The sequence below is a fragment of the Aedes albopictus genome, chromosome 2 (genome assembly GCF_035046485.1).
Source record: "Aedes albopictus strain Foshan chromosome 2, AalbF5, whole genome shotgun sequence".
In the NCBI taxonomy this organism is placed as follows: domain Eukaryota; kingdom Metazoa; phylum Arthropoda; class Insecta; order Diptera; family Culicidae; genus Aedes; species Aedes albopictus.
This window is the reverse complement of record NC_085137.1, coordinates 380,530,722-380,556,434: the sequence shown is the minus strand read 5'-3', so window position 1 is coordinate 380,556,434 and position 25,713 is coordinate 380,530,722. Positions and strand designations below refer to the sequence as shown.

The 25,713-nt window shown below is 41.7% G+C and overlaps 1 protein-coding gene across 5 annotated transcripts in view; it reads left to right on the top strand.

The window, feature by feature from the left end:
• Positions 1–25,713, top strand: part of LOC109415821 (cyclic nucleotide-gated cation channel alpha-3) — a 571,815-nt gene that overhangs the window by 481,011 nt on the left and 65,091 nt on the right. For all 5 annotated transcript variants that reach the window (XM_062853068.1, XM_062853069.1, XM_062853067.1 and 2 more), the window contains one exon: positions 22,900–23,051. In XM_062853068.1, the coding sequence (XP_062709052.1) occupies positions 22,900–23,051 (152 nt within the window). The remainder of the gene's footprint in view (positions 1–22,899; positions 23,052–25,713) is intronic.

The following is a 25,713-nucleotide window of genomic DNA, read 5'->3' as shown; positions in this document are numbered from 1 at the left end:
TTTGAAAAAGGCCTTTGATACTGTGGACCATGTACTGCTGCTACGGAAATTGGAATCATATGGAATAAGAGGTTTAGCTAACGATTTGCTGAAAAGCTATCTTTCTGATCGTCATCAGTACGTATCAATAGCAGAATTTAAAAGCCCTCTTCGTCCTGTTACTACTGGTGTTCCACAAGGAAGCAATCTAGGCCCCATATTATTCCTGCTGTTTGTTAACGACGTCGCTGGGCTGAACCTTCATGGAAAAATGCGGCTTTTTGCTGACGACACTGCAGTCTTTAATCGAGGAACTGATTGCAATGTCATTTTGAATCAAATCAAAACAGATCTCGAATTGCTTCGGGACTTCTTCGGAGAGAACGTGCTGTCTCTCAATTTAGCAAAAACCAAATATATGCTGATTCATTCTCCAAGACGTAGCATTCCCGCACATCAACCGATTATTATCTGCGGGCATAATCTGGATGAGGTAGATGAACACGAGTTTTTGGGTCTAGCTCTGGACTGCACAATGAGCTGGGGATCGCATATTAAAAAACTGAAGACAAAGATCAGCTCCATATGTGGAATACTGCGAAAGATTTCCAGCTTTATGCCTCAAACATGTTTAAAGCAAATTTATTTTGCTCTAGTCCACTCTAAACTGCAATACTTAACAGCAGTTTGGGGCTCAGCTAGTAAGGCAAATCTACGTGAACTACAAGTTCTGCAAAATCGATGCCTGAAGATAGTGCTACGCAAACCCTTTTTATATCCAACGGTCAACCTCTACTCCAATGTGAATGATTCATTGCTGCCAATAACAGCCCTACACGAATATCAGGTTTTGGTACAAATGCAAAAGATCATCAAAGGGACAACAACACACCACAATACGATTCTTCGAAGAAACTAACAATCTCGTGCATCGCGACAGGCGAATCGTATCTCCTTGTTCAGACCGAACACAGAATTTGGGAAGAAAAAATTCACTTATTTTGGAAGTAAACTTTACAATGCCCTGCCAGAAAACTGTAAAAACGCCCAAAATCTCCAACACTACAAATCTTTTGTGCGTAAGGCACTCAAGCAGCGACTCTACCAGTTGATATAGAGCCTCCGCCATCTTCTAATGCCACTTCTTGTTTGCTCCTATCGTTTCACGCCTCCGCCACCCACAACCGCCGCCCACCACCACCACCTAACGCCAGCCATCAACCGCCAGCTGTCTACAAGCTACTGCTATATTTGCATGCCTATATTGTACTTAAAGATTGTTTATATTAATTGTTACTGTTGAATAATTGCTGAATTACTACACTTCCTTCACAGAGCTTTGCTCACTGGAAGTCTTTATGATTCTAAAAAAAAAAAAAACCTTGCTTGCTACATGTCGTAGAGACAAGACTCCGGACAATCTTGTCCATGGGATGTTTGGTGACGTCTTTGATTGGAATGCCGTTTTGTCGGCTATTGCCCAATCGTCACGCAACAACAGAGCAGGTGGCGCGTAGACTCGAGTGATGGCTAGGTCAGTAGCAACCAAAACGTGTTCTCAGGGTTCGCAAGTTGGCTGCGCAGGTCAAATCAGTACCGTATGGTTGAACTTTACCTTTTTATCGGGCAGTTGGCCGTGCGGAAAACTCACTGGAACATCTCAGTTGTGACGGCAGCTTATTAGGAGTAGACGGTATTTTTTTGTGAATAGGGCCTTACTAAGAGAGGTTTAATTGAGGTACACGTGTATCGTTCCTTGATATTGTCGGTGCAACGAGGAGCAGGCGTGGTGTCGACTCTGCCCTCGCTATACCTTGGTACCCTCTCAAAAGGGCGAGTGACGTATACCGAATAGCTACTAGGCAGCTAACCTGGAGTACTGCACTAGTCCCTCTCCGAAACAACAACTTTTGGTGGTCTCGAAAAAGTAAAGTAAATGAAACTACCCAAGTAACAGAACTAGCTGAATAACAGTTTCTTAAGCTAAAGTTTGCTTTAAAATGGTTTGTTCTACTCTTATACAGCAAAATTGTTTGTTGGGTAGTGCCCAAATTTGGTTGATGAACCTCTGTTGCACTACCAAAAGCAAACAGCAAAGAGGCATCCCAAAGAGAAAAGACGACCAAAAGGGTAGCGTAGCAGCAGCAACGGAGGATGATAATCAGCGAAAGCTCCAGTATTATTCCCTTGATTGCACTCGAACAAACTCGTTGCCTCATTCACTGGGAAAATTGAGAGAGACACACGTACGGGAAAACACACCAACAACATCATCATCAGCAAACACAAACAAACCGTATACGTTGTGACTGTGAGTTGAGTGAGCGCAGCGTCTCATTCACAGCAGCAGCGCGTAGATCCGATCCGAATAGACGAGGACGACGACAACGACGAGCTTGGCTGGCAGCCGTCAAGCCCAACGAAAACCAAACGAGCTATTTTTAGCTCCGAGAACAGTTTATCGACCGCTTCCTTGCGAATGGTCGAGCTATTTTTAGAACATTCAGATACGGCTTGCAGTAGCAAGCAGTACGGGATCCCTTCCGGGAGGACGAGAGCTCGCAACTAGGGAAAAACTAGGTTATGTCCATAGTTTATCCGTTCTGGCCGTATACATTCTCTTGTGCCCTCGATCCTCGGTGGCAGTAGTATCCAAACAATTAAAGCTTGAGTCATTTAATATCTGGACGCACTGTTCAATTTACTGCAGCGCCCCTGGTGGTCAGATCCGAAAAATTTTGACAGCAATTTGTTTTGGAATGTTGCCTCCTTCAGTGCTGAAAATTTTGTCACGATTGGTTTCGTTTCTTAAAAGTTATACGTAATGAAAGCCGCGCATCGAAAATTAATTTTGGACACACACTTCGAAAATTCGACGTTGTCAATTTCAAAAATTGCGAAATACGTGAAAATGGACTATGGTCAGCTTCCTGGACAAAAATTTTATAAAGTTACAGGTCGGGGTAATGTGCCCAGTAAGTTCAAGTTTGTTTTTGCCAATAAGAAAGTTTATGATCTGGCAAGGTATTTGCAGCAGCGGCCAAAAAACATAGGTTTTCGTGACAAACAGGACCATGAGTTCCAAAGTGTACAAGCAGGAGTACCTGAAAAAGCGTGTACTTCCGTTCTGTACAGCTCACAATGGATCTGTTAAGTTTTGGCCAGATCTGGCAAGTTGCCACTACAGCAGAGAAGTGATACAGTGGTATCAAGACAACGGGGTGGATTTTATCAAAAAAGAAAATCAATCAACCAAATTGCCCTTAGTTTCGCCCAATCGAGAAATATTGGGCAATTGTCAAGCAGAAGTTGAAGAAGAGTGGAAAGGTGGTTGGGATGCAACACAGATGCAAAGATGGTGGAACAAAATGGCCGCTCAGGTGAATCAACAGACTGTCCAAGATATGATGAGTGGTATTCGGAGAAAAGATCGAAACTTCATAAAAATCGAATCGAAATAAATTTAAGGCTATTTTGCCTAGAAAGTTCAATAAATATCCTTGATTTTAAGTACAAAATATTGTTTATTTCAATAACATATTTCCGAGACAGATCCGTTTTTTTGCGTCCAGATATTAAATGACTCAAGCTTTACGTCACAGAGCGAGAGTGCGGATGCGGAGGGAAAGCCTATCCGGAGCCAAAACCCGATGCAGAAGGCAAACACTGACTGTTTTGTGCAATTGCGAGTTTGGGGATTTTGGGAAGCTGGACCAAATTGGCGGAGTGGCGGAGACGGAAGCAACGACAAGGTCTGAGATGGGGTGCTTGGCATCGCATCTGGTTGACCTGGTGTGATTATAACGATAATGCGCTGTTGCATGTTGCAGTCGGTGGAATCATTCCGCTGTGTGAATTTATTCAAGTTGGAGTTTCAACAAGGTTCTTGTTGTGGGGTAATAAGGCGATAATTATGCAGTGCTGGTTGCATTTCTGTGGATTTCGGAAGAAAAAGTTAGGTTTTAATGCTTCAGCATTGAGCATGATACATTTTTCATTTGTATTAATTCTCATTGCGACATTTGAAGGGATTTCTCCATGGACTCTCCCAGAAATTCCTCCTGTTCTTATTTCAGAGGTTTTGTCCAATAATTCTTCCAGCAATTGCTCTTGAGGTTCTTCCATAAATTTCTGCGAGGACTCACACTAGAATTGAGAGGGGTTAGAAGCAAACGGGTGAAAGTGACAAAAATATCCTTTCGAGTAAATGAGATTTGAGTATAAAAAGTTTTCCATTAGTTTTTCCTCCCATGCAAAATGTATAAGGTTTCAAAATGGATCCAAATTTCTCCGACTCATTGTAATTCATCGTAAAAATAATCTTGAAAAAGTTCCTAAAAGTTTAAAATTATAAGAATTTTTTGATATGCTCAGCTCAAAATCGACAAAATTATCACTTACACCCTTTTGCACCTGGATTCCTCATTTGTTCTTGCATTACCAATAGGAATTTCTTGCTGGGACTCCTCCAGTAATTCCTACTGTGATTTATTCATGGATTTTTCCACAAATAAGTAATTCCTACTGGGAATCCTCTTGAGAATATATTATGAACTACTGCTGGAATTGCTCCAGGACTTCTACTGGGGGTTTTCTGCACATTTCAAGTAGGTACCCTCCTGATTTTTTTTTCTGGGATTCCAATGCAATATCTGCAGAGAATCCTCCAGTCATTCCTGCAGGATTTTAAAGAGCAATATTTATATTTATTGGAGATATCCCATGGAAATCTCAGCAAGAATTCCCTAAGAAATTTCAGAAGGCATTTTTGGAATCCCTGTTGTTTACTGGATGTATTGCAAGAGGAATTCCTAAAGGTATCCTTGGAGAAGAATTTCAAGGAGAAATTCCGGAAGGATCTTCAGAGGAATCCCAGCAGTCATCCCTACAAAAATTGCTGGAGAAATCTTCTTAGAATTCCTCCAGAAATGCCTGATGAGATTGTGCTAGAAGTTTCTGCCGGGATTCTTCCCTCGGTAAGGAATGTCCCTTTAAGGAACATTCTGCAGTTTATTCAAATCCTCCCGGAATATTTCTATGAATTATTGCTGTGATTCCTTCAGGAACTCCTACCAGGATTTCTCCAAGCATTTCTGCTGGGATTTCACAAGCATTTCCAGATGGTATTTTTGCTGTAAATGCTTTTAAGAATCCTCCCCAAGAGGTTTCTCACCACGAATTCCTCGAGAAATCTGAATCAATTTCAACTTAATTTCTCAAATGAATCTGAAGGAGATTTCCAATATGAAAACGAAGAGGAATTCCTGAAACAGTCCCTATACATTCTATACATTCTTAGAAGAAGCGCAAGAGAAACTCTGAAGGATGTTACAGAAGAGAAGTTACAGTAGTAGCTGGTGGATGAATCCAATCAATAATAATTCAATAAACCCCAACAAGAATGTCTAGAGGTAATCCCTGAAGAATTCTTTGATAAATTCCAAGAGGTATTACTAGAAGAACAACTTGAGGAATTCGTGGTTTTAACCAAGCAGGCATTTTGGGGAAATTTGAAGTGAAATTTGTAGAGGAATGTTTTGAAAAAAAAAAACCTGTAAGGAACTTTTGTGGAAATTCCTGTGGACTGGGCATTCTAGAGTTTTTTGTTCGTAAATGAGGTCCTGAAGGAATTCTTGGAGAAATGCTTAGAAAAATGCAAAGAGAAACTTTGGAGAAATCCAAGAAAAAGTATTTTGAGAAATCCTATTGAAATTCCTCCACAAATTAATAATGGAATTTCTCTCGAAATTCTTGCTGAGATTGCCCAGAGGTTTCTCCAAAGATTCCTTTACATTTTCTGCATGTCATTCCTCCAAGGGTTCTTATAAGAATGCCATTTGTGATTTCTCCAGCGATTTTTCAAGGATACCTTTAGGAATTTCCCTAGCAACATCACCACAAATTCTTGCTAGGATTCCTTCAAATATTTCTACTATTTTTTTCAGGAATTCTTGCTGAAAATTCTCAAACAATATCAGCTGAGATTTCTTCAGTAACTGCAGTAAATCCTTCAAGAATTCCTGGTACATTACCAGCAAGAATTGGTTGAGGAATTCCAACAAGACTTTCTGGTAAATTCTTTAGGAAATTATTGAATTAATGCCAAAAAAGTTCCTGGAAAAATTTCAAGTGGATTTCCGGCATGAACTACTGGATAAATACTAAGAAAATTTTCTTTATGGATCCTCGTAGAAATCACTGAAAGAATCACAGCAATCATTAAAAAAAAAATTAAGAGAATTTCACCAAAAACTCCATGGAGTCTTTTTGAAATTTTTGGAAGTTGAAATGTAGGCGCTGTACCACTTGGAGCGTTAATTCAGTACGAAGAAAAAAGCAGAATGAGGTGTATTCCATCACAAAGAACAACTTTGTAGAACACTCGAAAAAACGTAAAAATACATAGAAAAATTTATATCCGAAAACCTTTTACAAGCGCTCGTCCACAAACACTGACACATAACTCTTAAAGTGAGCAAATAAGGTAATAGTTTGTTCGGCAAACTTTCCAATAATACCCTTTTCTGCATTTTTGTAGAAGACACCAATACTCTATCTTTATGTTTGAGAAAAGTGAATTCCTATCGCGCTGTTAGATGGATTAATCATCTAGGTGAAAATTTTAAAATAAAGAATTAAGTATATAGAACAAACTCTTCTAAGACATCATACTTCTAAATTCAATATTTGAAGCCGCAAAAAAGGATTATGAATGCGAACCTTAGTATACAGTATGTAGCAGGTTCCTCCGGAGATTATGTCCAGAAACCTGAACGTCCCGAACTGGTTCCGTAGCGATGGCATTCCCATAGTACAGAGCGATCATTTTATGGCCAAATACATTTTACAATACAAATTTCAGAATGATAATATGTGTGATGTTCAATAAAATTGCCGAAAAATACCCCCGTGGCAAGGCATTTCTCAATACCCAGAAAGGGGGAGGGGTCAGGGGGGATGCCACACCCAGATATTGGAAGACCAACTAACCGCATTCAATTCAAAATTGGTTTCAAATTTTTTGATTGTATGGTCTTTGAATAATAGCCGATTGAAAAAAAAAGTGGTTCGTCTAGGGCTTTTGAGGGTTAAAAATTCACTATAAAGTTTACAAATTCACAAATTGGCAATGGACTCGAATTGTGCAAATGACAATACACGTCCATTTTGAAACTGATCCAAATGAAAATCTTGATGAAATAAGTTAATAAAAATCATAGTTGAACACCTCAATATTAACCACACCTTGTCGCAATACATAGATTTCCTTATCTCACGGTGAATGTTTCAGAAGCATACCATTGAATTAACACTAGGAAACTTTCGGTAAAGTTCACAGGGAACACATGATGATAAACAGCAAAAGCCGAAAGGGTAACTTCTGCAACATTCCTCGAACAAATCGTCCTCCAAGAGGCAAGCACAAAAACAACATCGGAAACAACGGTCTCTTCCCAAAGCAGCCCTGGAGCGATGAGTCGGTATGAATAATTCACACCATCCTAGCAGCTCACGTGTGCCCAGGCGTTTTGAGAACGTTAACTTCCATCCCGGCCTTTTCACAAAGGTTTATTCCAATGGACTATCTAAATCTGTTTACCGGACCCTTCCGAAATGCTTTGGGAATTGAAGCGAGCCTGTTAAAATGAATTGGTCTCATTAGAAGAAGCTTGCGAATCTTGAAGATTGATTATAGGTATTGTTTTTCAATTCGTAATAACCTAGCAGACTTGGCGACAACACAACAACATGACAAAAACAGGTGTTTTTTGCTATGCATGAGCATGAGCATTGGTGACCGTACACTTCGTAGTTGCTACTCCGTGATTGACCAGAGCTAGCGGAATTGTACAGAAAACCAACAGATGGGGCTTATGATTAGCACAGTATCCTCAATGTACACTTTTCGAGAGCTCAATCTTTATTGGGTCAATAACGGCGCCGGCCACGTCCTTACGGTCAACCGGGGAAGGAAAGGAATGTTAGTCCCACAACTGTTGCTACTAGAGGTTGTATATACTGTGCCCTCCACAGTTGTCACGGGATGGAGTTTTTGTTAGTAGGGAGAGATAGATAGTCACATAGATCAGGATTCACTTTGGTAAGCAATGCGATCTACGCAACCGGAAACATACACAAAACACATACATTCACAATTGTGTCACCTCACAATTTGGAAGAATGGTGAAACCTTGGAAAAACCTTGAAAACTCTATATTGAATCTTGGACTATGCCCTATGGATAGACCGAGATCTTGCGTCACCTCGCAATTAAGAAGACTGGTGAACCAATATAAATATTAACTGTTTATCAATTGTAATACCATGAAATCGATATACATATTAGGACGAGATCCTGTGCCGACATCGACGATGAGGGACTGTGCAAATAAAAAAAAACTACTGCAACAAAATTATAAAAATAATTTGACCAGCACCTTTAATTTGCGGACTGTACAAAACTACAGGTAAATAAGAAAAACAATCAAATACAAGAATACTATTCTGTGTGAAAAATGAAGTAAAGTATTAGAAAACACAGGCCATCTATTTGTTTTAAATTTGAGTTGAACATTTACTTTCAATAATAACATGGAACGAGCACACCTATTGTGTCCATCGGAGAATATGCATATTCATCAGCATTACAAGTCAACTGTCATCTAGATTGTCATCATGATGACCATTCATTGTCGTGAATATAACATTGCAACTGGGCAGCATACTGCGTTGCTGTCCGACCGAACCGCAATTTCTCCCTTTCCGCTGCTGGCATTTCAGTCGATCCCGAAAAAAAGCATTTTCCCCTTTAACATCCCAAACGACGGCGCGCGTACCGAACTCAATGCAGACTGGATGCCATGCTGCTGCTGGCATCTCAGTCGATCCCGAAAAATACACTTTTTCCCTCCAAATTTCTCGAACGACGGCTCGCGAACCGAACTCAATGCAGACTCAAAACAGGTGTTTTTTGCTATGCGTTGCAAAACAGTCATTTGTTCATGGTCGGTCCAGAATCGTTTCGTAAGGAAGAATTCTTAAATGACATGCATTGTTTTCATCAATGTTTGCCATTCTTCTGCCCCTTGTAGGGTACAAATCTACTTCGCCATGTGTAATAATATCCATCGTATCAGAAGGTAAACAGTCAATAATCACGGATATTTAAAAGGAAATTTGGGGTAAAATATAGAAAAATAAGAGACACATGTTTTTTTTTTTATTATCGTACAAATTGGGCCGAAGGGTCTCAGATTTTCAGAAAACTTTTTCCACAGGCAGGGCTCATGGATATATGAACAAAAAAAATTGAGAAAAATTCAGGGTCGCCTATTTTCCCGGAAAACTCAGGGGGAAATTTGTTGTTTTCCCATTTTTTCCTAACACTACTTACTTTGAAAAATCATAACTCAAGAACAAAGCATCGTAGAAACAAAGATTTTTTTAGAAAATGAAAGCTAATTTCTCAGAAATAAAAAAAAAAACATGAATTAGAAAAATATTCCGCAAAATTTTTCACAGTTGAGAAAATTCGCAAAGAAAAGCCGAAAAAACTATGCCCAAAATCGCGGAAAAACTTCAAAAAAATATTTTTGTGAAGTTATTTTATAAACTTTAATCGCTGAAATTTTTGGAATGCCCTTTTTTTTTCTTGAGTTTTGGCCAATTTTGTGAAAAATGACCATGTTAGCCTCACAAAATTGGCCATAACTCAGGAACGAAAAAAGTGCATTCCAAAAATTTCAGCGAAAGCATATTACAAATTTGTTTTTGAAAATTTTCCGCGAATTCGAGCATAGTTTTTCCAGCTTTTCTTTTAGAATTTTCTCAACGTTGAAAAATTTTGTGAGGTTTTCCACTTCATTTTTTTTTGAGAAAATTTGCTTTCATTTTCATTCAAAATTTTGTTTTTACGATGCATCGTTCTTGAGTTATGATTTTTCAAAGTAAGTAGTGTCAGGGGAAAACTTCAAATTTCCACCTGAGTTTATCGGGTAAATAGGCGACCCTAATTTTTTTTTGTTCATACCTCTATGCCTGTGGACAAAGTTTCAAGAAAATCTGAGACCCTTCGGCCCAAATCCGTACGGAAATTAAAAGAAATCCCCATATGTTTTATTTCTAGCTACATACACTAAAACTGCCTAAAATGTATTGTAAATCTTCATAAAACTATGCATTGTATTGCTTTTGTTTCCTGGTGTTTTCAGCTTTCATAATTTTTTTTAGTCTTAGTTTTGACAAACCTTGATTTTTTGGACCATTTTATCTGAAAACTGGTCACCCTAATGATGAAATAAAAAATACGGGTCTTATTATCTTCGAAAACTACAAACCCTCCCAGTTTCAACACAATCGACGTTGCACTATATCGAATTTCTATGGAATGACTGTATATAGCAATAGAATGACCATTCGTTTCCATGAGTTCAAAATAGCCTTTTATTTTATTTATTATTTAATATTTTTTATTTTCATATATATACAGCCATGGGCTGCTCAGTGAACTTCAGTAAGTAAAACATACCAGTGATTTGGCCTGCTGCTGAGTGATAATCTTCCATGAATTCCTTTAGGCATTGCTTCCGAAGTTCCTTCCCGACCAGAAAATTGTTACAAAAATATAACATAATTCTAACAAACCATGATATTTATAACTCATTGTGAATTAATCATGTTCCACATCCTTGATGTTTTAAAATTATGAGTTATATTAATCACATTATGTTATAAATGTTGTTTTATAACTCATTGTATTATAATTTAGTTTCGAGTCTTCGACATTTGAAAAATTGTGTTACAAAATTATATCAAATTTTGATAGAAACTAGTAATACTGTGGCCAAAACTCATATCACATTTTGTTATAATTATGATATGATTATAACAAAACAGGTTATAATCTTGATTAGACCAGTGTAGTTTTTGTTACAATTTTAGTTATTTTAACATCATCCTGCATCTAGTTTATAAAATGATCAGTTATAGCAAAATATTATAACATCATAACACAATATGATATAACTTGATATAATTTTCTAGTCGGATTCTGAGTTCTTTCATGATTTTTTTCTGATTTCCCTACGGAAGTTTCTTTTCAGACTCCTCCTACAGTTCTTTCTGAGATTATTACGAAAGTAATGAAACACTACAAATGCACATTAAAATATAGCATCTTGTAGTGGAAGATTACAAATGCGTAATAAATGTGGACATCACATGTGGACAAATACAACACAGAACATGAATGTTGCCCAGTTACCCTATTGGATAACAATTTCCAATGACAGGATGACGAGGTTTCATTAACCTTCCGTAACTCGCGCGTAACTTCCGTAACTACCTGCTAATGCTGAGTACAAAAAGCGAGATTTTTTCAACGTGTTGTACAAAATACAACAGCGCGATCGCTCGTGGGTTAATATTGTTGGTCCATCAGTCAATCCTGTAATCGTATTTTCTCTGGCAGGTTGCTTTTTGTTCGCAGCATTAGTTGCTTTCATAGCTTGAGTTTTGTCTAGGTATTTCTAATCCTAAGGGGGCACCCCGATTCGGGTTTCATTACTAGAGTTCTATAACTTGAAGTCTGTGCCAGAGAAAGGTTTACATCTCTAGTACTTAATCACGGTCCGAAATGGCCTGAATGTTAGCAATCGAAATAGGATTGCGGGCCTCTATTCTGCCAGAGCCCTATGAATGTGCATTAATACTAGGGGAATATTTACAAGTTAAAATAGCACATTTACCTAACACAAAAATAAAACTTGTAATAAGATTCATCTAGGAGCTTCTTTTGAAATCCCTTCAGGAGTGCCTTTAGAGTTTTTAGAGATTAGAGATTAGAGTTCTTTCTAAGATTTCTCCAGAGTTTCCTTCGAGGGACTCCCAGGAGTTCCTACTGAAAGTTTCTTCGAGTAGTGTTGCTCCAGGATCTAATTCTGGTAATCCTCAAGAAGTTTCTTCTGTGATTTTCAAGGAGTTCTTTCTGAGATTCATGAAGGAGTTTCTAAAGTATTTCATGAACTTCTACAGATACTCTCTCAAAGATTCCCTTAGTAGTTCCATTACGGATAGTATCTGCAGTTTCATCTGGAATTTCTCCAAGATTTTCCAAGATTGCCCTCGAGCTGCTTCTGGGATTTATCCACGAGTACCTTCTTTCTTCCGGTATTCCTCCAGAAGTTTCATCCGGAATTCACACCATTCTTTTAAGATCTCTTCGAGGATTTTTCAAGGAGTTTCTTGTGATATTCTTTCTTTTCAAAATTCCGAGATTCCTCCAAAAGTTCCTTCCGGCATTCTTCCAGACATTTTCTTCCAGGATTTCTCTAGGAGTTCCTTTTGGGATTTGTCAAGAAATTTCCTCTGACATCTGACATTCTGATGTCTCCGAAAGACGACTTTCTGCGATTAAAGTAGATCTTTCCTGGCTTTCACCAAGAATTTCTTTTACTCTTACCAGGATTCCTCCAGAAACTCCTTGTTGATTTCCTTAACAAAAGTTTCCCATATTTTCTTATGAGCATCCTTCAGGATTTTCTGCGGAGATTACACCAGAATCCCTTCAGACTGGATTTTATCAGGCTCTTCCTCCAGATCTTTATTCTGGGATTGCTTAAGAAATTCCTCCCAAGCGTTCCTTCAGAAATTCCAGGAATTCCTTCTTGGTTTCAACCAGGAAAAACTTCTTGGAAAATTCCTCCTAGTACTTATTTCGGAATCCTTTTGGGAACTGCTTCCGTGACACCACCTTGCAGCGTTCCTCCTCCATTCCCCATATTTTTTAATTCCTCCAGTAGTTTTGTATAAATTCCTTCAAATGATCGTTCTGGAATTCATCAAAAGCTCCTTCTGTGATTACATTTCTTCAGGAGTCCTTTCTCAAAAGAATGCCTGGAGGAATCACAAGAGGAATTCATGTAGGAGTCACGGAAGAAATCCCTGGTGGAATTGTGTGATGTACGTAACAAAATCCTGAAAGGATTCCTGATTCAAAGCATTGTTTAAGGGAATCCCTAAGGAATATTTGGATAAATTCCTCAAGGAACGCCGGGAAGAATCAATGAAGGATTCAGGAGCCCGAGCAATGTCTGACAGCAAATTGAAAACTAGTTTGATGTTGTAATATTGAAAATTATGATAACTCAGGTTGCTGTCATTTTGGTTGTTTTAACGGTGAAAACATCAGAAATGAGAGCAGAAAGATGTTCCTGTGACAGCAAGCCGAAAACAATTCCTGCCATCAGTGATAGCAAGTAGATAACTATTTTTGTAATCCATGCGAAAAAAATCAAAAATCCTGAAATACAGAGTTTTACAATTGATATTAAAACAAAAATGCAATCAAATAATTGCACTTATGTTATATTGTTAAAGTTACTATGCATGGCTTGCCAAAAGCATTAAAATTACTCAAAATCTGAATGTTTATAAAAATTTGAAATAACACTAAAACGAAATTAAAATTGGAAATCAAATTTAATCAAGATAAACTGTGATATCAATTTGCTCCTGAATACAGATTTCGTTTTCGTTTTCGCTATCATTTTGATGTTTGATTTTGCTCGGGAGGAATATCCAAAGGCATCCCAAAATAAGAATATCGAATGGAGTTCTCGAAAGAATGCCGAAGGGAATCTCCTGAAAAATAAAGAACGATGCCTGGGTGGACTACTTGAAGGAATTCCTAAATAATCCTAGAGAAATTCCTGATGTTATCTCGAAAAAAAAAATCATGAATTAATCCTGGAGAAGCTTCATTTCTCTCGGAAAAGAACGAATGAAAAAATCCCGGGAAGTAAGAATGCCGGAAAAATCCAAGGAGGAATCAAATTTAGCATACCCGAGAGGAATTTCAAACTAAATTTCATAAATAGTTTCTAGAAGAATTCCTGCAGAATCCCGTCAGAATCCTGATTGAAAAATTCACGGAAAAAAATCATAATAAAAAGCTGAAAGAGAGCAATGAAGTCCTGGGTAGAATCCATAAAAGGATACCGGGGGAAGTCGCTTGAAGAATCTTGTGAAACATGCCTGAACATCTTTAAACTCAGTAGAAGTCAACAAAGAAATCCCAGGATCTTTGAATAATTTCTGGGAGGAATCCTTGGTGAAAATTCAGGAGATATTTATAAAGAAATCCCAGTGGAGAAATCGGAACAGAAAACTTCAAAACAATTCCAGGAAAACCCATAAGGTAATCCGGACTAATCACTTGATTAATCTCTGGAGGGAAATCTGACAGAATGTCTGAAAGAATCCTTATGGAAATCGCTGAAGAAATCCCGGGAAAATCGCCAGAAATAATTGAAACAATTCCGGGAGAAATCAATGAAGAACCCATGAAGGAAACTCTAAAGAAATTACGTAGGAATCTTCGATGGAAATTCAGGAGACATGTATAAAGTATTATCGGAAGAAATCTCCAAAAGGAACCCCGTGAAAAATCAATGAAGAAACCCTTTGAAGAATCCCGAGAGAAATATTAGAAAAAAAAAATCTGTTGAAAATTTTGCAAAATCCTAAGTAAATCCCTTTTGGAAAGCCCGGAGGACCCCTAAAGGGAGGATTTCCAGGAGAAATTCTGAACCGAATTATGGGAAAGAATTGTAAGATGCAACCTTGTAAGTATTTCTTCCAGGGTATCTCTCAGAGTTTCTCAGACTTTTGGCAAGTATTTCTCCCAAGATTTTTTTAGTTTCTTCCAGAGTTCTTCATGGAGTTCCTGCAGGAGCTATTATCCTCTTGTGATTTCTCCAGAATTACTCCAAGAGTTTTTTCCCCCGAAATCTTTACTGGAAATTGTTCTGGGACTCTAGCTTTTTTAGGATTCATGTAATAATTGCTTCCAACGATCTTGCCAGGATGTTCGTCTCTGTGTATGTGATTCATAGGTTGTGTTGGGGAACTTACTGCGGCCGATGAGGGGAAAAGGATAGCGCTGACGAAACTGGGTTTCTTCTTTTCTTCCGGATTGGTCCCAGAAAAAACACTCGCGGAGTCGAAATTAAACTGAACAACTTTATTGACTGTAACGAAATTACAACGCGACAAGATTTGTGAACACGTCTGTTTCACGCTAGTTCGAGATCAAGACTAACTTTACAATTCTGAATCTAGAAATTTATCTATCTACTAAAACGACGAAAGAGAGAGCTGAGAATGAGTTCTCTAGCGGAAGTTCATCTGATCTAGCTAATACATCAACAGAAATAGTCAAACAAATACAAATGAGAAATAATTTCTTATAGGGTTACAAATTGATCGGAAATCTAACTAATTTTACGTTAACATGTCGGGCCCCGTTGAAAGGCACTTTCAAACTATACACTAATTATTATACTAATGGAGCCGCATGGTGCTTCATCCGTAGGGGGTGGTGGCAGGTGGTGCACCCGGCGAAGCTGGAGCGCCTGGTGCTTCGTTCGCCTCGGCATCGCTCTCAATGGGCAGAGGACAGACTTCAGTGATGGCCCGCCGATAGCTGCCAGTAGCCGTTCGGACCTGAACGACTCGAACGTGGCCGTCATTGCCGGGGAACACGGCTTCAATCCGACCAAGGGGCCACTTCATTGGCGGAGCCGCTTCCTTCTTGAGCAGTACCATCGTTCCAACCTTGATGTCGGGTTGGACTAACGGCCACCGTTGGCGACTTTGAAGCTGCCCGATGTAGTCACGAGACCACACCTTCCAGAAATGTTGTACCTTCTGTTGCATGTGCTGGAAAGAGTTGAGGCGATTAACAGGAATGTCACTCAAATCGGGTTCAGGGAGAGAGTGTAACGGCTCTCCCACTAAAAAGTGGCCCGGTGTTAAAGCCACCACATCAGCAGGATCAGATGATAAGGGTGTGAGAGGCCGTGAGTTCATGATTCCCTCGATTTGAGTTATGAGAGTTTAAAACTCTTCGATGGTAAGGAGCGTAGTCTTCATGATGCGATAGAGATGATGTTTGAAGATCTTGACGGCGGCCTCCCACAACCCTCCAAAGTGGGGAGAACGCGCTGGGTTGAAGTGGAAGTAGATCCCTGCTTCGGTGCAGCTTTCTGCTAATCCGGTAGAGCGGTGGATAGCATTAAACTGCTGCTTGTGCTCCTGGAGCTGGCGATTTGCCCCAACGAAAGTACGAGCATTATCGCAATACACGTCGGACACGCGACCGCGACGTGAAACGAACCGTTTGAGCGCACTCACGAACGAATCCGACGACAAGCTATAGACCATTTCGATATGGACTGCCTTGGAGGCCATACAGACGAATATCGCGACGAATATTTTTACCGAGTTTCCGCGGCGATTCGGTGGCCAAACGAAAAACGGACCGCAATAGTCCACGCCGGACTTCACAAACGCGCGCGACGGAGTTACCCTTGCTGCTGGCAAAGGGCCCATTAGCTGTTCGATTGGTTTCGGCCTACAATGGAAGCAGACCATGCACTTGTTCACTACACGTTTTGCAGCATCTCTTCCTCGGATGACCCAGAACCTCTGTTGGAGTATAGACAGAAGTTGCTGTGGTCCTGAATGCAAGGTGTCGATGTGGGTTTTTGTGACGTTCAAGTTGGTTAGATGGTGTTTTGCGGGAAGTATGATCGGGTATCGGGTATCGAAAGGTGCTTCTAGCAATTCTAAACGGCCATGGACTCTCAACAGGCCCTCAGAATCTAAAAACGGGTTCAACTTTTTCAAAGGGGATTTGAAACTAAAGTTTTTCTTGACTGGGCCAGGGTTCTGTTGTAGAAAACGAATTTCAGCAGAGAAACATTCTTCCTGATCTTGTCCGATCAGCCATCTTAGCGAGTCATCCACTTCTTCCGTGGTGAGTGGACCTACGACACGATTTGGAGCGGTCAAGCGAGAGTTTGATACGAACCGCCGTATCCATGTGAAAGTGTGGGTAAGAGGAACCAACGTCGAATGTTTTTTGATGAGCGAAATTGCCATGGGCGGCGAGGTTGTAACCAACGAAACGGTTTGCCGAACTTCTTCCTCTCTGGTACGAAGGTGGAGTGGAGAAAGCTCGATGATATTCTCTGGCCAACGGTTCCTCTCAACTGCTAAGAACGGTGGCCCATGCCACCAAATCTGATCGTTGACGACGAGAGAGGCTGGAACTCCACGGGAGACGCGATCTGCTGGGTTCGCTTCTGACGGCACATGGCGCCATTCACTCCCACGAGTGAGCCGATGAATTTCAGCGATGCGATTGGAGACGTACACTTTCCAAGACGATGACGATGATGCGATCCAATGAAGCACTATGCTTGAGTCTGACCAGAATGTGGTGGAACAGGACAGGTCGATTGATTTTTTTAACGCTATCAGCCAACTGTGCTGCCATCACAGCTGCACACAATTGGAGACGAGGTGTTGATTGTCGTGTTAGGGGGGATACTCTGGACTTCGAGATGAGGAGATTGCAAGTTGATTTCCCACATCTATCGATAGATTTCACATAAAGGCAACATCCGTATGCTTTGTCGGATGCATCTGCAAAACAATGCAACTCGACGTGGACGAAATTATCGATCAGAACTTTTCTTGGAACTTTTAGGGCGGACAAAGTCTCGATTTCCTTCCTGAACGATTTCCACCAGTCCTGGTACTCCTGCGGCAACACGCTGTCTCAAGTGAACGAATTGGACCAAAGTGACTGCAGAAAGATTTTTGCGGATACAATCACTGATCCCACTAGGCCCATGGGATCGAATAGTCTGGACATCTCTGACAAGGCAATCCGCTTCGTGACCGGTTCTGACGACGAGACAGTTGGCACCTTAAATCCGAAGCAATCAATTTGAGGGTGCCAGAGCAGACCTAGTGTTTTGACCGAGCATGATTTGTCAATTTCTAGGTCGTCACGATTGTCCCTGAGATTTTCGGGGATACGAGAGAGAATATCGGGATCGTTGGAGCTCCATTTTCTCAGAACGAAGCCACCAGATCCGAGTAGTCCTATCAACTGGTCACAACTGTCCATCATGCGGTGCTTGTCGTCATCTCCAGCCAAGCAATCGTCGACATAGAATGAACGCTTCACCAGTCTAACTGCCAACGGGAACTTCTCCTTCTCATCATCAGCAAGTTGGTTCAAAACGCGAGTTGCGAGAAACGGCGCACATGCTGTACCGTAGGTCACAGTGTTGAGTTGGTAGGCTCTCAGCTCTTGGCTCTGATACTTTCTCCACACAATTTGCTGCAGAGCACGATCGGAGTCGTGTACCCAGATCTGCCTGTACATTTTTTCGGCATCGGCGGTGATGACGTACTTGGTCATGCGAAAATTCATACTCGTTGCGAGAAGGGGTAGTTGGACCGTTGGACCTACGTAGCAAATATCGTTGAGCGAGAGATTGTTTGCAGACCGACACGACCCATCAAAAACGACTCGGGTCTTGGTCGTCGTGCTGTCCGGTCGAATGATCGCATGGTGCGGGAGGAAGAAGTGTGGAGTGGACAAATCCGGTTCGACCGCTTCCATGTGTCCTAGCGACTCATACTCTTCCATGAACTGACTGTAGTCACTATGTAGCATTGCGTTGGTGAGAAATTTTCTCTCCATTGCTTGGAACCTTCGACGAGCGACTGGTAACGACTCTCCGAGTTCCGACAACATTTCTTCGCGAATCGGCAATCGAACAACATACCGACCGTCAGGGGCTCTTGAGTGGGTGCTTCGAAAATGGTCTTCGCAATACTGTTCCTCCAGCGACAATGCTTTCCCTTCCTCAAAACTTTCTACCTCCCAGAATCTTTGCACTGCGACAGTCAGCTTGTCGATCGTGAGCGCTGCATTACACACGACTGTTTTGATTGGCTCGGTGGTCGCATGATCACCAGCTACAGCGTATCCAAATACTGTTTTGCGTAGTATAGGGAGCTGGGGACCCAAAGAGATTTGATCATCTTCAAATAGTGTGAAGAACCATTGTACGCCAATAATCATGTCGATACCGAGGGGGACGTTAAATTTGGGATCTGCTAATGGGAGGTTTCGAGGTACTACCCAGTTCGAAATGTCTACGTTTGTGGAGGGCAAGATTCGGGTCAAGCTGGGAAGCACTAGGAAGTCGATGCTAGCGCTAAAGGAACCTACTCGAGAAGACAGGTTGACCGAAACCGATTGAGAGACATGCTGTACGCTGTTGCCAATTCCGTACACATTGACGTCTGATTTCTCTCGCTTGAGACGCATTCGTTGACTGAGATTTTCGGTCACAAAGTTTCGCTCGGATGCTGAATCCAAAAGAGCGCGAGCTAACGAGTAGTTTCCATCAATGTCACGAACCCTAACGTAGGCTGTGAGCATGAATATCGTAGAGTTCATCCGTTTAGCGTATGTGGACGAGGGGGTGACTGCTGAGCAGCTCGTCACCGGCGAAGACCCATGAGCGGAGCCTGACGATGTAACCGACGGCGGAGAAGCGAACGACTTGGTTTGGCCTCCCGACGGCGACGAACCGGGTCTCATTTCCCGAGAGACTACGCGCGACTGATCGGCAGTGCACGCTCGAACCGACGAAGACGACTCGACGACCGGAGCCGATTGTGAAGCATGTTGGGGTTGCGGGGGTGGATTGGACTGACTGTCAACCAGAACAGCCAACGTGGTGGAAGCATTGATATGCAACAAAGTGTGATGGCGCTTGTTGCACGTTCTACAGTTCCCAGATGGACAGTCCTTGACTAAATGCGAGGACCGCAGGCAATTCAAACACAACCCGTACTTTTTGGCCACATTGAAACGCTGCTTCGGTGAAAGCTTCAGAAACTCGTCACACGACGAGAGAAAGTGTGAACCTTTGTGGCACGCAATGCAAGCTTTGGAGCTCTCAGTGGTGAGAGCCGAGTGAGATGACACATGAACTCGAGGGGATCGTGGTTCTGGTTTGCTGGTGGTGTGCGAAGATTGGGAGAGCGTCAAAGATTGGAGAACACGGGAACGCCTGTGGATGAACGCAACCAAATCCTTGTATGTTGGTCGCTGGTTGTCGGGTAATTGATTTTCCCATTCCTTTTGTGATGCGGAATCAAGCTTGCTACTGAGAAACTCGACCAGAAATGAATTCCAATGATCATCCGGTCCTTCCAATTTGTCAAGCACACCAATGTGCTTCTCGAAGACATCTGCGAGGTCCGAAAGTGCCGACGAAGACTCCTTTCTCACTGGAGCCATGGACAGTAGAGCGGAGAAATGCTGTTTGATTAAAAAGTTCTTGTTGTCGAACCTTTTCTTTAAGAGGTCCCACGCAATATCATAGTTGGTAGCTGTCACCGCCAGAGACTGCACGAGGCGTAGCGCATCTCCCTTCAGTACTGCCTTCAAATACTGGAATTTTTGAATCTCGGAAAGTTGGTGGTTCGAGTGGATGAGTGTGTTGAACAAATCATGAAAATTCATCCACTCGTCAAAATCTCCCTTGAACTCAGGAATTTTGAGCTCAGGAAGGCGGACACCAAGTGCCTGGGTAGGTGGAGCAACAGGGGGTGGGATATGACCAGCGGATGTGGAAGGTGTGTTATTCAAGGTTAGTTTGCTGTCCAGTGATCCCTTCAACCGATAGTACATATCTTCAAACGTCGCTTTTCCATCCGAAAGCTCTTCAGTTAGCCCATACTCCAATTCAATTTCAGCTTGAACCTCGTTAAATTCGGTCCAGAGAGTATCAAGCTTTGCAAGACGAAATTTAATTTGAGCATAATCAGTAGCAGGATTATACTTTTCGTTAAACGCTCCGATGAGCTTCGTAGAGCCGAGAATGCTATTGCGACGAATAATCAAACGTTTGCACTCTTTTGTGTTAGGCGTTGCCGGAGCAACCGGATCCTCGTAGTCCGAAGTCGCCATTGTTCTTGGTGTTGCTTCAATGCAGTGTGAGAGTGTGTATTTATAAAGGCTAGTCACTCACCCGCTCGTTGGAGTGGTACTTCCCTGTGCTCACTTGGCTGACCTACGACCACGTGTTCGACCGTGACCAAACGATGTGCGTCCAATATCGTCCGGAAAGTGTCCGTTGTTCTGGAACTGCCTGGAAGTCCGACGAAGAGTCCTAATGGGCGTCCAAAGCCCCGAAGTGCGACGATTCCACTCGAATAGTGGGATGACTGGCAGGCGAAACCCACGCTAACCTCCAAAGTCGATGATCCGCAGCCGAAATTCCCGGGTTTCGGCACCAAACAATGTTGGGGAACTTACTGCGGCCGATGAGGGGAAAAGGATAGCGCTGACGAAACTGGGTTTCTTCTTTTCTTCCGGATTGGTCCCAGAAAAAACACTCGCGGAGTCGAAATTAAACTGAACAACTTTATTGACTGTAACGAAATTACAACGCGACAAGATTTGTGAACACGTCTGTTTCACGCTAGTTCGAGATCAAGACTAACTTTACAATTCTGAATCTAGAAATTTATCTATCTACTAAAACGACGAAAGAGGAAGCTGAGAATGAGTTCTCTAGCGGAAGTTCATCTGATCTAGCTAATACATCAACAGAAATAGTCAAACAAATACAAATGAGAAATAATTTCTTATAGGGTTACAAATTGATCGGAAATCTAACTAATTTTACGTTAACAGGTTGTTTTCGGCGAAAGCAAAGCAAAGCAAAGATAACCGTACACATCGTAGTTGCTACTCCGAGACAGGGATGGGAACACTCACTTGCAGAGAGTTACACTCACTTGCTGGTTTCTCAGCTCAGAAGCGTGCAATCAAGGAATGGTGTATGGACGACTTTTGCCTTGTGGTTTTGTCTAAAAGTTTGCCGAATAGATTAGGGGTTGCACACGCATATCAAAGTCGTGACAGAGCTGCGAAAGCGACTCTTCACGAGGTGAGTGTAATTTACATTCACCTCGTGGAGAGTTGCCTTCGCAGCTCCTTCACGACTTCGGTATGCGTGTGCGACCCCTACTCTATTCGGCAAACTTTTAGACAAAACCATAAGGCAAAAGTCGTCCATACATCATTTCTTGGTTGCACACTTCTGAGCTGAGAAAACATCAAGTGAGTGTAACTCTCTGCAAGTGAGTGTTCCCATTCTTGCTCTGAGATTGACCAGAACAATCGAAGTTGCACTGAGAACCAATGAATGTTGCTTGAGACTAGTTACACACTCTCAATGTGCACAACTCGAGAGTTCAATATTTTAGAGTCAATAACGGCGCCGGCCACGTCTATACGATCATCGGGAAAGGGAAGGATTGTTAGTTCGACAACTGTTGTTACTAGAAACCGTGGAATCCATAGCATGCCCACAGTTGTCTCGAGATATTTGATAGTAGGGCAGGGTAATATATGCAATGCATCTTATAGTAACCTTAATTGATTGATTTGTCTTTATTAGAGAGACTTTCAGCCCTTGGCTGGTTCGTCTCTTATAGTAACCTTAGGTAGATGATATGATCCACTAATTATATGAAAATACACATCGTGGTGGTCTGCATCACGATTATAATTTATTTGTTGGGTGGTCATAGATCAAGCATTGACTCAATAGGGATGTTACGCCACAAAGAAAGTATGTGACGCAGTTCACAAATTACGTTACGCTCTAGAGAGAGAGGGAGTACGGTCCATGCACAATTTTTAAGATTTTCATACAAGAAACCATTACGGAGGGCAGAGGGGATCGTCAAAAAATGCCGAATTCAATGTTACGTAATAAATGGATGCTACCTTATTCCACGCGCTTCATTTGTATTCTTCTTCCCGAGGGTTTAATCAACGCTCAATAGCAATCTACTTATAGATGCATAGCTCTCCTGAGGACATCATACACCACCAATACTACACAAACTCAAACTCATCACCCCCGTTTCGACCATCCAGATCCAACTCCTTCAACCGTCCCACACCGGAACCCGATTTTAATCAATTGCTTTTATTCTCTTTTCCCCATCGTCCCTGCCCGAGTGCAGCCAAGCTCGACGGTGTCAAGACCTACATGCGCATGAGACGGGTTCCCAATCATCTCCAGGTGAAGGTGATCAAATGGTTCGACTATCTCTGGCTGACGCAAAAGTGTTCAGACGAGGAGAGAGCAGTATCATGTCTTCCTGATAAATTAAAGGTAAGTCCGCACGGGCACGACAACACGGGCGACCCATACCTATAGACGTGTCAGTAAGTGGTTCAATTTGATGGGGTTTTCCTCCTCCTTGCCATGGGCCGGCCACTTATCATCGCAAATTCAAGAATCAAGATGCAAACACGCAACCACATACTAGCTGAATGGAAGCGAGGAGGGGAGATTTGGGAGCGATGATGGGAGGTGCCGATAACGTGGTAATTCGCTGCCGTTTAGCCGAGCCTGATTGAGCAAACTCAATTAGGGGTTGCTTCCTGCTTGGTAAATGGGCAGCAGGACTGCGTGCGTGCTTTTTGATCTTGATAGAAGTGTAGAAGGAGTTGAATGTTGGGTGACTTCTGAGGGATGGATGTTGTGGCTCGATTCCTTAGAAGATTATGATGTCTAACGAATTAAGTTTGGCACGGCAATACAGTATTATAAATTTCAGGTTCATTCACCGTAATGCATGACTAATGACCAAGGATATCCTGAATCGAAGAAGTGTCAAAAAGTGAATTAACCGACCCCTAAAAGCTAGATAAGAGCCACAGGAACAAAAGTTTCAGATACGAAAACACAATTAAAACATACTTGGAGGTTGCCGTATAAATTAACCCTCCATGTACATTAGGATAATTTTTGAACCAAACCGTACACTACGTCAGCGAGTTGTTCCTAACGAATTTGTGATGAAAACAGAACAATACATAGGCAGTCGGGTGCCTGAAACTTTTGCCAGTCTTGGTAAGGTGATATGAACTACCAACCAAGCCGATCTGTTTAAAAGCACAGGTCGCACGGCAGAAGTTTCACGCATTCGATGTATTCGTTCAATACATGTCCTACTTGCCTAATTTCACCTTCTATAAAATTTTCACACTTGTTCGCTACCTAGCGAATTCTATCATATGTACCATTTCATTATCCACTTTGATCTCTACTCCCTTATACTATGAGTAGAAAGAGACCGATATAGCCACAAAATCATCAAGTTATTAATAGAATACGGTCGATAAATCAGCATATGAACTAAGTTTGAAATGCCAAAGTGGAGTAACATGGCCCAACTCATAAAATCTTTCATGAATGTGATTTGATCATTACCATAGGTGAATGCTGTCAAGCTATGTTTGCATAAAACATCAAGAAGCCAGACAGGCAAACCCACGGAAAATGTATTGGTTTCCCAATGAAAAATGGCAATTTCTGGTTTTTCTTGCTTGCAATTGGTCGACGTTAAGTCAGAGAGGACCATGTGTCTTCTTCATAATTTCAATAAAAAAAAATTCTTGAAAGATAACAACTCTGTGAATTTTGAGGTTCTCTTTTCATAAACTTTAATCATCAAATCAATACTAAAAAAAAATGCATGTAAGTATAACTCTTTGCAAGTGTGTATTCCTACCATTGGTTACGAGCGTTTCCGAGTTTTGGAGGGTTTTAGGGAGTTCAGGGGCGTTTCAAGAGATTTTAAAAACGATCCTTCAGAAGCCTTCTAAGGGCATTACTTGTTGTTTCGTGTTAATGGGTTTCAGAGGCGTTTTTAAAAGGTTTAGGAAGGTAGGACCTCCTAGAATTATCCCGAAACCCTTTGAACCTCTGAAACATCTCTGAGATCCTCTTAAATGCTTCTGAGCCTCATAGAACACTTCAGAAACCTTCTGAAACATCGTAGAGACCACCAGAAACTATTCATTAACTCCCTGAGACCCCCTGAAACGCCACCGAGACCTTCAGGTACTCCCCTGAAACGCTCCTGGAACCCCGTGAAACCACTTGTGATATCCTGAAAAGCCCATGACCCCATGACCCCAGACCCCTGAATCCTTCTGGGACCCCTGAAACGTCTTTGAGACCCCATGAAACGCCCCTCAGACCCCTGGAATCCCCCGGAAACTCAAATGGGACCCCCTGACAAGCCTCAGAAGCTCCTCAGAAGCGTCCTCAGACGTCCTGAAACGTCCTTGACTCCTCTGGAAGCGTCCTGAAACTCCGTTAAATGCCTATGAAACCTCCAGATACCCCCGAACGCCCTTGCAAACTCTCTGAAATCCCTTTGGATTTCCGTTAAAGCCCTTGAGACCCCCAGAAGCAACTCTGAGACCTCCTCCCAAGTAACATTTTCTAGTCAAAAAGTCTAGAAGTGGTTCTTGAAACCATCATAAAAACTAAAATAAAAGGTATTAGGTTTTATGGCGGTATTGAAAACTGCTACAAGACTAACTGACCATCAATATGACACTTGGGCTGGTATCCCCTGAAACCCTATTCAGCTCCTTGGACTCTCTGAAACACCCCTGATACCCTCCAAAGCGCCTGTGGAACGCCTCTGAGACCCCAGGAAACATCCCGGAGACAACCTGGAACACCTCTGAGACTCCCTGAAACTCCCCTGTGCACACCTGAAACGCCTCTGTGACACCTGAAACCTCCAGGTATCCTAGTAACGCCTTTGAAACCTGCTTGACATATGTGAAGAAATAGCTCTGAAATAAAATTCACGAATTTAAAGAAATTAAAAAAAGAAAACCTCCTTGAAATTCCCGGGGACCCCATAATGAGACCTCCACGTACTCTCTAAAGCCCTCTAAAATGCCCCTGAGATCTCCAGTGTAACGTTGTTACAAGAAAAACACTGATTCATTATTTTAAAAACTTTTTC